At 41.8% G+C, this 15,386-nt stretch overlaps 1 protein-coding gene across 1 annotated transcript in view; it reads left to right on the top strand.

Moving 5' to 3' along the window:
• Nucleotides 1-2,138: 2,138 nt before the first annotated feature.
• The window catches only part of capn10 (calpain 10), a 47,321-nt gene continuing 34,073 nt past the window's right edge, over nt 2,139-15,386 (top strand). Inside the window, exons 1-4 of the mRNA XM_084312257.1 lie at nt 2,139-2,545; nt 4,164-4,389; nt 5,430-5,561; nt 10,608-10,804. Coding sequence (XP_084168383.1) covers nt 4,195-4,389; nt 5,430-5,561; nt 10,608-10,804 — 524 coding nt within the window. The 5' untranslated portion in view covers nt 2,139-2,545; nt 4,164-4,194. The remainder of the gene's footprint in view (nt 2,546-4,163; nt 4,390-5,429; nt 5,562-10,607; nt 10,805-15,386) is intronic.

The raw sequence follows: 15,386 nt of genomic DNA, 5'->3' as shown, positions 1-15,386 counted from the left end.
AGAGACACAGAGAGATCAGACTGCAGAGAGACACAGAGACAGAGACACAGAGAGATCAGACTGCAGAGAGACACAGAGACAGAGACACAGAGATCAGACTGCAGAGAGACACAGAGACAGACACACAGAGAGATCAGACTGCAGAGAGACACAGAGACAGAGACACAGAGAGATCAGACTGCAGAGAGACACAGAGACAGAGACACAGAGAGATTTGATTTGAATTGAAATCTTTATTTCGAACATGCAATGAATACAAACAAACAATAACAAAAGCAAAACACAACTCAATCTACATGTTCGAAAAGGAGTAGGAAGAAGTATACACTTATTTAATCCTACCCCTTTTCCACTACTCAAATGAGTGTACTATTTTAAAACATAAAAAAAGAAAAAAAGAAAATATATATATATATATATGCAAAACAAAAAAACAAAAACGATAATATATTTTTATTTTATTTCTTTCATGTTTTACATATATTATATGTAAAACATGAAAGAAATAAAATAAAAATGTAAACACCCGTGAATATCAAGTCCCTTCCTCATCCCTGTACCTTGTGAACATCATTTCCTTATACATCAGTTTGAATTGTCTCATGTTTGGACATTGCTTTAGCACCACATTTAGACTGTTCCACAGTTTCACTCCACATATCGAGATGCAGTGTCTTCTCATGGTAGTGCGTACATTTAGCACTTTTAAATTGTGTTCTCCCCTCAGATTATAACCCCAGAGAGACAGAGACACAGATAGATCAGACTGCAGAGAGACACAGAGACACAGTTTATTAAAATTATTTTAAATGTTTATTAGCAACGCCGAGCTTTCAAACCCTAGCGTGTCTGTCTGAAACACTTGTGCAACTGTGAGTACCTTTGAGTAATTTCTGTGCGACACGACATCTGTACAACAAGCATTTTGATAAAGAAAAGCGCAACAGACTTAATTATAGGATATTTACATCATCGTAGAAGGGACTGTGTATTCACAGAGCGTTTCGCTCGTCCAACAATGTTGGCGTGATTTTACAGTCCCGAAAGGGGCTATGATTACATGAATCTTCTCTACTGACCTGCTGAACCTCAAGGTGTGAGGCTAGCTGGTATACCCAAACTCTACTATAATGTAAAGACTTGAAATTACTGTGTTGGCTTTGTAACTACACCACCTTGGTCGCAAAGTTGCAATATTCAGTCGAATATTAATTTCCAATATCCAGTCAAACCAGCTAGGTGTGATGATGGGTGTGAAGCCAGAGCAAGGACAGTGTGCAGTACTTGAGTCGTAACAGTGAGAGGCAGTAAAACGCCGTCTAGCCTGCAGTAAAGCAAAAGAAGAAGAAGAAGAAGAAGACACTGTTGAATTTGATTTCTTTTCATTTAGTTTGCGTTTAGGTTTTTTTTTTTTTTTTTTTAAGTTAGTATAGGGTGGTGAGGTTAGGGTTAGGGTATTTTGTTTTGTTTGTTCTGGGTTTGTTGTTTTCTTTATTGTTTTCTTTTCTTTGTTGTTTTCAAATTTATTTTATTTTCACTGAACACTGAACACTCCACTCACAAGTACACATGAGCACACACACACAGACAGACAGACAGACAGACAGACAGACAGACAGACAGACAGACAGACAGACAGACAGACAGACAGACAGACAGACACACGCACACAGACACACACACACACACACACGCACACAGTCAGACACACACACACACTCATGCGGAAACCGCTAAAACAATCACTTTAAACAAAATGTCACTTTAAAAAATAGAAAGTCACTTTAAAGGAAGGAGGTACTGTGTATAGTATAGTTTAGATACTTTAAGGAGTTAAAGAGTTAAAATAGTAAATTGTATAGTAGTGTATATAGGGAACCAGTTTCTCAGGAACTTGGCATGATCACCCGCATTTCACTGTATGCCCTCATGTATGTGACAAATAAACCTCTTCTTGTTTCTTGATTCTTGCCTTATCCGCTCCAGTTGCTGGGTTGTACAGTAGGTGGCGGTATGCGCCTTTCGGTGGTTGCGACCCGCCATTAACCACATAGAGAGGAAGGAGGACGATGTCGTCACGACGCGCGTCACAGCGCAGGCGCAGCTACTGTCCTGCAGCAGGTCGGGGGGATGGGCCCTGCAGCTGCACCACTGGCACTGGAGATCATATCGTTGGATTGCGGAAATATTGCTTCATAAACACTTAATGTGTTGGGTGTATTTATATTTACGTAGCTACTATGCAAAACATAGTAAGGATTCACATTTTGAATGGCCTGGGCGTGTCTTTCCGGAAGAGGCTTCTTCCCAATGTCTTTGGTTTGGACGTTCTAGCATCATATTATTATTGAATTATTGATAAATACTCTCTGGGGACTTCTGAACGTGATGATAATAATAATAATAAGGTCGATTTCAAGATACAGCCATCATACGAGCAAGCCAGCTGCACATGATCTGTGCATCCCGAGCTATAACAGCAGCATCACAACAAACAGACTGGGATCAGACCGACAGAGGATCCAGGACAATAATATGGAGCAAGGTATGAATGAATGAATGAATGAATGAATGAATGAAAACGTTATTTAACAGATTGCAGAATGGGTACAGTACAGTACAGTACGGCTCAATACACACAATTGTTAAGGGGATGCAGACCAGAGAAAGACGTTTCGTCTGGTTTACATCAGGGTCCCCCATTTTCAATTCATCATGACATACACAACATACATGACATTTATGGCATAGGGACATACTGGTATATAGTACTGTTACATTTATGACATACACAACATACATGACATCATGACATTTATGGCATAGGGACATACATGACATACAGGTATAGTACTGTTACATTTGTGACATATATGCAGTACTGTTACCCAGAGATCCTAACAGAGAATATATACCGGTCTCTCTTGTTGTGGGTGCTGCTCAGCTGGGTGTTGTGGAATACCACCACATAGCTTAATTCATTGTGGAAAATGTGTACAGCTGGGATTTAAGTAGTTTTGATGGTGCATGTGTGGTGCTTTTATTTTTTAGTATGTAAACCATTTATTTTCAACAGTTCACAGGGAAACATTGATTGATTGAAGATTGTGTTAACAGATTGCAGAATGGGTACAATACAGTACGGCTCAATACACACAATTGTTAAGGGGGATGCAGACCAGAGAAAGACTTTCGTCTCGTTTTACATCAGGGTCCCCCATTTTCAATTCATCACATCACATTTGTATTGGCTCAAGTTGACAAATAACACCATAACCTAATACATATGTAAACGATTCATATCTGTGACGGCCGGGGTCCTTTTTCGCTCCCCTCCAAACTCCCACAAAGGATGGCGTAGTACTAGTCGGACAAATGTTCTTGGTGTTGCTTTATTGGCCACAGCCTCCCAAGGTGCAGAGGTGACATTCAAAACAAGTGACATAATCGAAATAACAAAAAATACGCTATACTACCTGGAATATGTATATATGTTTGATAATGTGTATGAAGTATGTATGATAATGAATGTATGCATGTATGATAATATGCAATAATAATATGATCTGAATGATTGGGGGGGGTTTGCAGTTCTCAGGACAATCCGAAGGGAAATGATGTGTGTGTGTGTGTGTGTGTGTGTGTGTGTGTGTGTGTGTGTGTGTGTGTGTGTGTGTGTGTGTGTGTGTGTGTGTGTGTGTGTGTGTGTGTGTGTGTGTGTGTGTGTGTGTGTGTGTGTGCGTGCCTGTGTGTATGCGTGCTGCTCGGAGTCATCACAATATCATAACCTAATACATCTGCAAACTATTCATTTCATAGCAGGTACATTTACATTTAGTAATTTAGCTGAAACGCTTTTATCCAAAGCGACTTACAAGTTCTGTACGACAGGTCATCAGGAAGGGCACAACTCTATCAGCTGAGTAACAATGTTCATCAAAGTGTTGAGTGCTACAGTGTAGGTTAGTTTATTAGGACAAGTGCATGACAGTAAGGTTAGTTGGGGTTAGATATTTTTTATTTTATTTTTTATTTTATTTCAGATAATGGTTGAAGAAGTGCGTCTTTAGTCGACGGCGAAAGATTGGACGGGTTTCGGCTGCTGTCCTAACTGGGGTACTGTAACTAACGGGTACTGTGTATGTGGCTGGTTTATTTCCCAGGGAATGCAATGGCGGCAGTCACAGACGGCTGATGGGCGACCAGCACCAGACCAGACCACCCGGGTCCAGAGAAGCAGAAGCCATGAAAGAGGAGGAGAGGGGTGGAGGAGGAGGGGACGGTCTGTTCAAAGACCTGGACTTCCCCTCTGACGACACGTCCCTGTTCTCCGATTACTCCACCCCCATTGCCAGGCTACAGGGTGCCATCACCTGGTGCCGTCCGCAGGTTAGGGCCCCGTCTGGGATATGGATGGTTCTTCTTCTGTCTGGTGTTCTCCTCCCAGTCTCTGTATTGATTTTTCTATCATATTGTGTTGAAACCTGGGGAAATACTTATAAAAGCAACTTACAAAAGATATGCACACTGCAAAAAAGAGCCATACGGATAGTACATCATGGTAGATATTTAGATCACACAAATAGTCTGTTTGTAAGGAGTCAAACATTAAAATTCATGGACTTAATCTAATTCAAATCTGCACAAATTATGTTTCTGGCAATAAAAAAACAAATTACCAAGCAACATTAAAATAATGTTCATGGCTAGAGAGAGTGTTTATAATTTTAGAGGGACATTAGCTTTAAAGCAACCTATGGTACATACAACTCTTAAAAGTATGTGCATTGCAGTTTGTGGGGTATCACTCTGGAATGGTCTGGATGCGAATATAAAATTAAGCAAAAATGTCAATACATTTAAAGGTAGCTATAAACAAGCACTTATGGACACATAAGAGAGAGGAGCTTGAGCAGTAATGTGCCTGCCTATTATTTTTTCTCATTTGGATATATAAAAAACTGTACTTTTATTTTATTTTTTATTATTTGTTATAATATTATTATTATTCTTTTTTTTAAATATATTTTTTTGGCGTTTTATCGCTTTATTTATTCTACTGGGCAGTCCAGTAGAGAGAGACAGAGGAGGAACGGGAGACAGAGTGGGGGGGAAGACACTCGGCAAACAACGACGGGCTCGGGAGTCGAACCCGGGTCGGCCGTGTGTCGCGGCTGAGCGCGCCATGTGGTTCGCCACTGGGGCGCCTATTATTTTTATTTTTATTAAATTATAATGTCAAATATTGTAAGGAAGGGGCAGGGCTTGACAAGTTGTTTTACTTCCCCCTGTTCCTTCTCGAACACTTATTGTATGGAAATAGTCTTTGACTATTTACCTTTTTGTTTTTTAAACTTGTTTTATGTTTCTTATGTTCGAGACAAATAAAAATCAAATCAAATCAAATCTCCTGTGCTCCACCTCTCCAGAAGCTGTGTCGCTCCCCGGTGCTCTTCCCCGACGACATCAGCGAGGGCCACGCCATGCAGGGCTCCCTGGGGGACTGCTGGTTCCTGTGCGCCTGCGCCATCCTGCTGAAGAACAAACACCTCATGAACAAGGTGGAGCAACAAGCGCATGATCTTGTTTAAAAAAAAGTGATTCAATTTATTTTTGGGCTTTTCTGCATTTCTCACCCGTTATCCCAATTTAGTTGTTATGCCAATTCGCTTCCTGGTCGTCGCTCGCGCATTGCCCCACTGTCGGCCTGGGGAGGGTGTGTAGAACTACCACGCGCCTCCTCCGATACATGTGGAGTCAGCCAGCCAGCCATCCAGGAGAGGAGAGAAGGTAGGGCAGGGCAAAAGGAGGTGACAGGTTGGAGGAGGGTGGTTATGGGTAGGGCATACAAAAAAATTGTTTGGTTCCTGTTGGTTGTCAGTTAACACTTTGACTGCCATGAAACGTGTTTTGACGTCATTGCTGGCCATGCTCAAGTTGCCGGGGGACGCTGTACAGCGTCCTTATATCAATATTTCAAAAATCTGCGATCGGATTCATATGTCCCCTCCGCTGGCCTGAGATCCACCAGCAGGACCCACTGAGCTCTCTGGCGGTTCAGGAGCGCCATCTGGTGGCCGATCGGCGCAATCGCTTTAACAGGAAGTGGCATAGAGGTTGTGCTACGTCCGTAGTACTTCCGGGTGCTCGCTATAGGTCCCGCGACTCTGGCTCGTCACGCTACACAGTGATCGATTGCCAATAACTCGATAAACAACATGATTTGGACGTATATACCATTATACAAGCTGGAGATGGACCGGGTAAATTTACATCCCATAATGATAAGATTTCAACTCTACGATGATCGCCCAACGGCGCACGGAGACTGGGGTGAGTTTTAGCGTGTAACGTTACCGTCTTCGATACTAACTGCTATTATCAACATTTGACCCACATTAGATGATTGGTATAACGCTGCCCACGGAATTATAAACGGCCCCTAGCCCATCCGGTCAACATCAGATGACGTGTAGTAACTTCTAGAAGTACGTCTAGTTGTAATTTTTTATATCGCGCTGATTGCCATAAAACTGTATTGCATCATCAATATAATGTATTTGGGGCTATAGATCACGTTCTGGAGAAAGCTGCAGAAAGAGATGAAAACATACTTATACATTAGACCATACTTTACTATGAATATGTGAATGAAAAAGTTTAACGTTGCTACACAATGAACAATACATATAGGACTTTGAATGGGCCCTAATAATGGCAATGTAGCAATAGAATTTAAAAAGTTATAGTCCTGCAAAGAAGGGGACTTTCTCCATAGACAAATAGCGCTGGCAATCTATGGTATATCATGAATTTAACCTTAGGCAACCAAAGTGTTAAGGCCATGAGTAGGTAGGGAATTTATTTTATTTTATTTTTTTATTTTATCTCTTCCCACGGCGACTATGGATAGGGAATTTATTTATTTAATTCAAATGTTCACGACAACATGGATGCATGTACTCTGCCAGCATGTTTAATATCCATAATACTAAAGGTTTGACTAAGATTTTTATGAAACTTTATTGTAAAAAAAGATTTATTTTTATTTTATTTTATTTTTAATATAAATTTTTTTTAAACTCATAAAATAAATTGGGTCGCATCTAAATCGGTAGGGTCGGTCGGCAACCGGAACCAAACCATTATTTTTGTTAGGCCTAGGGAAGGTTGAATGCTAGGGAGAACAGGTGAGGTTTGAGTCTGGATTTGAAGGTGGAGCGTGAGGGAGAGTCTCTGATGGTCTGAGGGAGGAGGGAGTTCCAGAGTCGGGGTGCAGCACGTTGTTGAGAAAGCCCGATCACCAACACTTTTAAATTTGGATGGTAGAATGAATTAGTTAGTTAGTTAGTTAGTTAGTTAGTTAGTTGGTTAACCCTTACACTGCCACACTACCAAACGGTTAACCCTTTCTCTGCGACAATACAGAAAGTTAACCCTTTTCACTGCTACACGACAAAGGGTTAACCCTTTACTTTACGGTTAACCGTCTGTAGTGTGATAGTGTGAATGAATGAACATTTTATTTAACAGCTTGCAGAATGGGTACAATACAGTACGGCTCAATACACACAATTGTTAAGGGGATGCAGACCAGAGAAAGACTTTCGTCTTGTTTACATCAGGGTCCACCATTTTCAATTCATAGTGACATTCATGACACGCACAACATATATGACATCATGACATTTATGGCATAGGGACATACATGACGTACAGGTATATAGTACTGTTACATTTGTGACATATATGATATGCAAATATACAGTACTGTTACCCATAGATCCTGACAGAGAGTATATACATACGGTGGGGATGAGACTGTACAGGAGGGGGTGGGTGGGAGAGAAATATACATACGGTGGGGAGAGAATATATACATACGGTTCTGTTTTTTTTTTTTTTTTTATATATTTTTGCACAAATCTTTACATTATTTACAGAGTACCTTTTCACAGCATAATATGCAACATCCAAGATTCGCCTTTTTCATTTTTTGTGACAACATACAAAACATGCAAGAGACTCATACAAATACACTAATAACTGACATGGAAATTAAAGAAGCACTTACAAAAAAAAAACATACTATACATTGTGCATATACATCCCTGATATATATATACGTCATACGTTACATGTAGACCGATCTACCTGCGAGCAGGTATGTGCTGCATCTTTTCTTTTCTTTTCTCTTTTATTTTTTTATTTTTTTACGTTTCAGCTACGCCTGTGTGTGTCTCCTATATACTTGTGTATCCCCCTATGTGTCAGTGAAAGCCTATATCTCAACTATGTGTATATGTAGGTGTATGTATGTCTATTTCCTATATATGAGTATGTGCATGTATGTGTGCCCCTGACGTGTATACCTTATCCTTGTGTATATGAGTGCGTGTAAACCTATTATGTACACATATGAATATGTGTATCCTAGATACTTGTATGTGGCTATATCTGCGCACATGTGGGTGTGATAGAGACAGTGACCGTTCCATAGACACACCATCCGGACATAAAATATATGTACATATATACATAATATATTATAGAGCACAAGTACCATCAGATCAAATCCCCTTTTTCATATTCATCCTTGATAATATTGTAATCCCATCTTACTCATTTGTCCTCAGATCGTTCAGTCAGGTGTAGAAAACTGTCCCATATCTCAGCGAAAATATCCTCTCTCCCTGCGACTCTATATGTCACCCTTTCATATGATGCTGTCCGAAACATTAGTTCCATCCATTCTTTAAAAGTAATATCAACAGGTGATTTCCAATGTCGTAATGCAATTCTACATCCTGATATCATGGCCATTCTATACCACATTCCCCGGTATTTAGGCAGTTTAATCCCTTTCGGTACTATACCCAAAACACATGCCATTGGGGCGTTATTTATCTTCACATTCAGGACCTTACTTAGGAATATCACAATTTGATCCCACATTTTCCGGACCTTCTCACATTCGTACAACATGTGCAGTAAAGTGCCTGTCTCCTTCTCACGTCTCCAGCAGATGTCACTGTCCCTTAATTTCAGTCTGGCCAGTTTACTAGGCGTCCAATAGCTTCTGTTCAGTACTTTGTAAAAAATAAGTTGTGATTGCGCCTCCCTAGAGAATTTACTCCATTTGGATACCAGTTTCTCCCACATTTCCTCCGTAATCTCCTCATGTACATCGTTCTCCCAGCTCAATCTCAAACCCGCCAATTTGGGTGCATTGTATTCTCTTATAACATCATAAAATCTTGACGCACCGCCTTTCCTGCGCCATCCTTTATAGAATATTTCTTGAATTGCAGTAATTGGGCCGCACTTTGGTCCTCCTATTGATGACGATATACAATGTCTAATCTGTAGGAATTTATAAAAGTTTTTATTATCTATATCAAAATCCTCCTTAATATCCTCAAAAGGCAAAACCCCATCCTCCCCGGCTATATCACCTAGTACATGTATCCCCCTTTTAACCCAATCGTCCCATATGACTGATTTCTTCCCAATCTTTAGTTTCTTATTATACCATATAGAGGCTCTCGTAGTTAAGTATGGGCTATCACCAGTCATTTTGTGCGATTGATTCCAAGTTTCCCTGATAAATGCCATCAAAGGGTTTTTAAGAGGTATAGGTCTGTCTGATTGTGTCAGGAAGGATTCCAGAGATGAGGGATATATCATTTCCTCCTCCATCTTGACCCAAGCAGGTGCCTCCTCAGACGAGTGATTCAGTTTGGAGAGCTGGGAGAGCGAGAATGCATAGTGATACCAGTCTAGTTTAGGCAGGGATAAACCGCCATTTTCCTTTGCTGCATACATTTTGGCCCGTCCAAATAGCGGCCTTTTGCCCCCCCACAGATATACATTAATGACTTTGTCATACTGTCTGAGTAACTGGGTCGGGAGAGTCCATACGGTTCTGTTTTAATAAAATCTGACGAGTCGCTGTCTCACATTTTTGCAATGTATGTGGGAACCCTGGCTGCAGGTGGTGCCACCGGACCAGCCCCAGTGGGGTGTAATGTTCTTGTGACGCCTGCAGGTGGAGCCACCGGACCAGCCCCAGTGGGGTGTAATGTTCTTGTGTCGCCTGCAGGTGGAGCCACCGGACCAGCCCCAGTGGGGTGTAATGTTCTTGTGACGCCTGCAGGTGGAGCCACCGGACCAGCCCCAGTGGGGTGTAATGTTCTTGTGTCGCCTGCAGGTGGAGCCACCGGACCAGCCCCAGTGGGGTGTAATGTTCTTGTGACGCCTGCAGGTGGAGCCACCGGACCAGCCCCAGTGGGGTGTAATGTTCTTGTGACGCCTGCAGGTGGAGCCACCGGACCAGCCCCAGTGGGGTGTAATGTTCTTGTGACGCCTGCAGGTGGAGCCACCGGACCAGCCCCAGTGGGGTGACGGCAGGTTACGGGGTTAGGGTTAGTGATCCTGGGGTGTAATGTTCTTGTAACACCTGTAGGTGGAGCCACCGGACCGGTACAGGGTTAGGGTTAGTGATCCTGGGGTGTAATGTTCTTGTAACGCCTGCAGGTGGAGCCACCGGACCGGTACAGGGTTAGGGTTAGTGATCCTGGGGTGTAATGTTCTTGTAACGCCTGCAGGTGGTGCCACTGGACCAGCCCCAGTGGGGTGACGGCCGGTACAGGGGCTCCTTCCGGCTGTGGCTCTGGCAGCGCGGCCACTGGACGGAGGTAACCGTTGACGACCGCCTGCCCTGCGTCGGCTCCGCGCTCTGCTTCTCCCGCTGTCACTCCCCCACGGCCTTCTGGGTAGCTCTGCTGGAGAAGGCCTACGCCAAGTGAGTGCCCCCCCCCCCGCGCGCCGTGTGACGTCTCTCTCTCCTCCTCACGGATCTGTAGCAGGTTTATTAAATTTTTGGTTTATCATTTTCATCTCTAATGAAAAAGCTAGATGTGTTTACATTTTGGGAGTTCAATTATGGAATAGCCTTAGTGACGGGTTGAAGTTGTGTACTTCTCAGGGGAGAGTTAAAAAAGCATTCGGGGCCATTGGAATGTGGCTGGAACGCCAGCTTTCCATTACAAACTTTGTAGAGCTAAATCTATATTTTATATTATAGCTATGGATACAATATCATGGTCATTTGACAGTATGAACCTTCCGTTCAAGATGCAAAAAAGAAATAATCTTTCCATCAATACGTTCCCGTTTTATACCGCGGTGAATATGAGTGTTATTTCGGAATGATCAGGGCTAATTCCCGTGAGGCTATTTATAAGGCGCGATGCTACTAACGTTAAATCCATTGGCGTTTCGTCCATACACACGCTAGAGTTAAAAATCCAAATGCATATGATCGGTATTATGTTCCATCATGAATGCATGAAAGGGGGGGGGGGGTCGTTTCTGATTAATTGATTGCCAATAACGGCATTCGTTACCACAACATACGCTGATCAGGGGGATGGCTATAAAATCCTTGCACGATCAAGCTGAAATTTACGTTAAATTGTCCTTACCTGTGGCCGGTCGGATTCCAAAAAGAATATTCCAATTATTTGTTTGCCATCTGGTAGATCATATGTCCATTTGGCCCATGATATAAACCACCACAGCATGGTGAGTCCGGGGTCCCGAGGGTTATTCAATGCGATCCGGTGAAGCCATAGGTTCACGTTAGTAGAAAAGTCTGCCCGGAGCGTTTTCAGTGTGGCACCCGGTCTGCAACAGGGGTTACTGCTTTCTCGAGACAGCGCCACTACCAGGATATGGCCGGTACTGCACCTTCGGAGTCCCAATATGCCTTTTCCAGGCAAAATACAGCTCCGTGACATTGAATAGGATATTAAAAGCGAATAAAGGAAAAAATGTATATATACGATTATGGCCGTCAACCGCTGGCTCCCAATAACGTATATTATATACGTGATTGGCCAGGAATGTGTTAAGATCGAAAATTAAAGTTAAAATGTTCAGTTTCAGTTCAATTCAGTTATTCTTTTTAATAGAATGGATCATTCAAATCAAAGGGCATTGCACATAAATAGGCACTTCTTCAGATAATCCTTCAGAACGTTGATCGGCTCAGCTGACCGACAATAAATCAAAATGACACCGTTCACCATCGTAGCCTATAATAATAACAGCGTTGCATTGTTCTATCAACCGGTTTTAATAAACAAACAGAAACAGTAGCATGTGCATCTTGCTAGATCAATTAGGCTATGAAGATTAGGCTGCCTCTAAATATAAAAATTTATTAAATAAGAATGGTTTGCTTCACTTAAAAATAATAATAATAATAATAATAAAAAAAAAAAAAAGTATATATATATTTTTCGACTGACGTGAAAATCGAATGTGGAGACTGGCAGAAACTCATCCCTAGTTTTAAAGGATTGTGTTCCCCCAGGGGGTGGTGTTTCCCCTCTGCTGCCCCCAGGGGGTGGTATTGAGGATAGGTGTTGGTATAGAGCAGTGGTTCCCAACCTTTTTCCCCCCAGGGACCCCCAAACATCTCTGATGAAATTCGCGGACCCCCTCCTAATAAGATACCATAAAATACTTTTTTTTTTTTCATTTTAATAACAAACTGCTTATACACAGGCATATGCATCACAATTAGACCCACTATGCTTCTTTGACTTGTGCCTTCAATCAACAAATCTCATCTTGCACCATATGCATTTCAAAATGTTTGGCCAATATTCAAATGCTGTATTCATCCTCTCAAATCAGGCCCTAATGGTGAACGGTTTGCATTTATGGAACAAATCAATGCAACAAATTAAACTAAATATGAGACAGGAAATTCCAATCAGTAGCAGAGAGAATCTGTCCTAGCTGGGTTTAATACCTTTTTTGTCATTTTAATAACAAACTGCTTATACACAGGCATATGCATCATAATTAGACCCACTATGCTTCTTTGACTTGTGCCTTCAATCAACAAATCTAATCTTGCACCATATGTATTTCAAAATTTTGGCCAATATTCAAATCCTGTATTCATCCTCTCAAATCAGGCCCTAATGGTGAACGGTTTGCATTTATGTTGAATGAAGTAAGAATCCACTGCAGTAAAAATATCCTCACCTCGAGTGGTGGTAGTAAGGTTGACTGACATGAGAATGTCCTGCTTCAGATCCTCATTTTCAATATATTGCACATAAACGATGAGCACAGCCTCGTCTGCGACAGTTGTAGTTTCATCCAGTTGTATGGCAAATGGACCCTTTCTAAGCTTTTCTGACAGCTGCTGCTCGCAATCACTTGACATCTTATCAATTCGGTCTTTCACTACATTGTTCGAGAGTGGTACTGATTTTATTCTATCCGCCACCTGTGGGCCGCACAGTTTCTAAACCATTTTGATGCAGGCTGGTTTGATGAGCTGCTCGCCAATATTGTGCGGTTTCTTTGCTTTTGCAATTAAAAGCGAACACTCAAAGGAGGCTTCGGTAGCCTTCTGTAAATCACTGCCACCCCTGCTCCACGCTACTCTAACATCAACAGGCTTGTTCGCCTTGAGAGACTGTTCTTTCCTCCGAAAAAAGTCTGGATCCTTCCCAACGGTTTCTGGGTGCTTAGACGCCTGATGTCTCTTCAGCTTGCTGGGCTTCAGGCTCGAGTTTGCCAACTTTTCTCCACAAATCACACACTCAGGTCGTTTGTCTGGTCCCTCAGTGAAGCCCATAATGTAATTTTCGCGATTGCTGTAGGTCCTAACTTTTTTTGCAGATGAGCTGCCGTCATCTCCTTTTCGTTTGTCACACATTTTCGCCTCTGGCGGCTGACTGCAGACGAGCCGAGAAAGTTAACTAGCGTGCTAGGCTAGCTACAGAAAGTGATACAGTCAACTGATTCGCGTTTTAGTGGCTACCCGGTAGCCTACTGTTAACGTTCAAAAATCATGTCTAGATGTTTATTTATTTATCTTTATTTTTTATTGTAGTGGAGAGACTATTCATGCTTCTGATGATAAAAAAAAAGTAAAAAAAAAAAGTAAAAAAAAAATCAACAAAAAAAATCAAAAAAAAATACCTCAAATCATCTGTGGTCTGGCGGACCCCCTGCGCCCCCTGGCGGACCCCAGGTTGGGAATCACTGGTATAGAGGATAGGTGTTGGTATCGAGGATAGGTGTTGGTATCGAGGATAGGTGTTGGTATTGAGGATAGGTGTTGGTATCGAGGATAGGTGTTGGTATTGAGGATTAGGGATGGGTACCGAATTCGGTACTTTTGAGGTACCGAACCGAAACACGTCGGTACTACCGAGTATCGAATCAAGTGAGAAACAAAAAAATAATAAAAAAAAATGTTTTTTATTTATTTTTTAGCGTTTATTTTAATTTTTTTTTTCATGTCAACGTTCACACTCACAATATATGCTTACCTAGGATTTGACTTGATTCAACAACAAAGCAGTCGGAGCAATGACAAGCCGAAAAATGTCGAAATTGTAGTTATTTGAAGTTTGGATTTTTTTTTTACGACTGAGGTAGGTAAATTAAATTTCTTGAGACTAAAGTACCGAAAAAAGGTACCGTTGGGTACCGGTATCGATTCACAGGTACCGGTATCGGTTCAAATGTGAAAGGTACCCATCCCTATTGAGGATAGGTGTTGGTATCGAGGATAGGTGTTTATCGAGGATAGGTGTTGGTATCGAGGATAGGTGTTGGTATAGAGGATAGGTATTGGTATCGAGGATAGGTGTTGGTATCGAGGATAGGTGTTGGTATCAAGGATAGGTGTTGGTATCGAGGATAGGTGTTGGTATCGAGGATAGGTGTTGGTATCGAGGATAGGTGTTGGTATAGAGGATAGGTGTTGGTATTGAGGATAGGTGTTGGTATTGAGGATAGGTGTTGGTATCGAGGATAGGTGTTGGTATCGAGGATAGGTATCGAGGATGAATGAATGAATGAATGAAAACTTTATTTAACAGATTGCAGAATGGGTACAATACAGTACGGCTCAATACATACAATTGTTAAGGGGATGCAGACCTGAGAAAGACGTTTGTCTTGTTTCCATCAGGGTCCCCCATTTTCAATTCATATAGACATATATGACATACATGACATACAGATAGTCAGTACTGCTACATCTATACATTTATGACATACCAGATTTGCAAATACAGTACTGTTTGTGATACAGAAGGAGTCAAGAAAAGGGAGTATATACATTTGACGTAGAAACTGTACATTGGAGGTTGGGTGGGGGGGGTCGGGTACATTGGGATATTGACAACCATACTGGGTAATTTACATTGGAGGTGGTTGGGGGGGGGGGGGGGGCGGGGGGCACACTGTATAAACAAGTAACACTGTACATTGAGGGGGGGGGGGAGGAGACACTGTACAAACAAACACAATTGTACATTGAACTATTGACAAAACCATACTAGGTA

This window comes from Notolepis coatsorum (genome assembly GCF_963971535.1).
Source record: "Notolepis coatsorum genome assembly, chromosome: 4".
In the NCBI taxonomy this organism is placed as follows: Eukaryota; Metazoa; Chordata; class Actinopteri; order Aulopiformes; family Paralepididae; genus Notolepis; species Notolepis coatsorum.
This window is presented reverse-complemented; position numbering and strand designations above follow the sequence as displayed.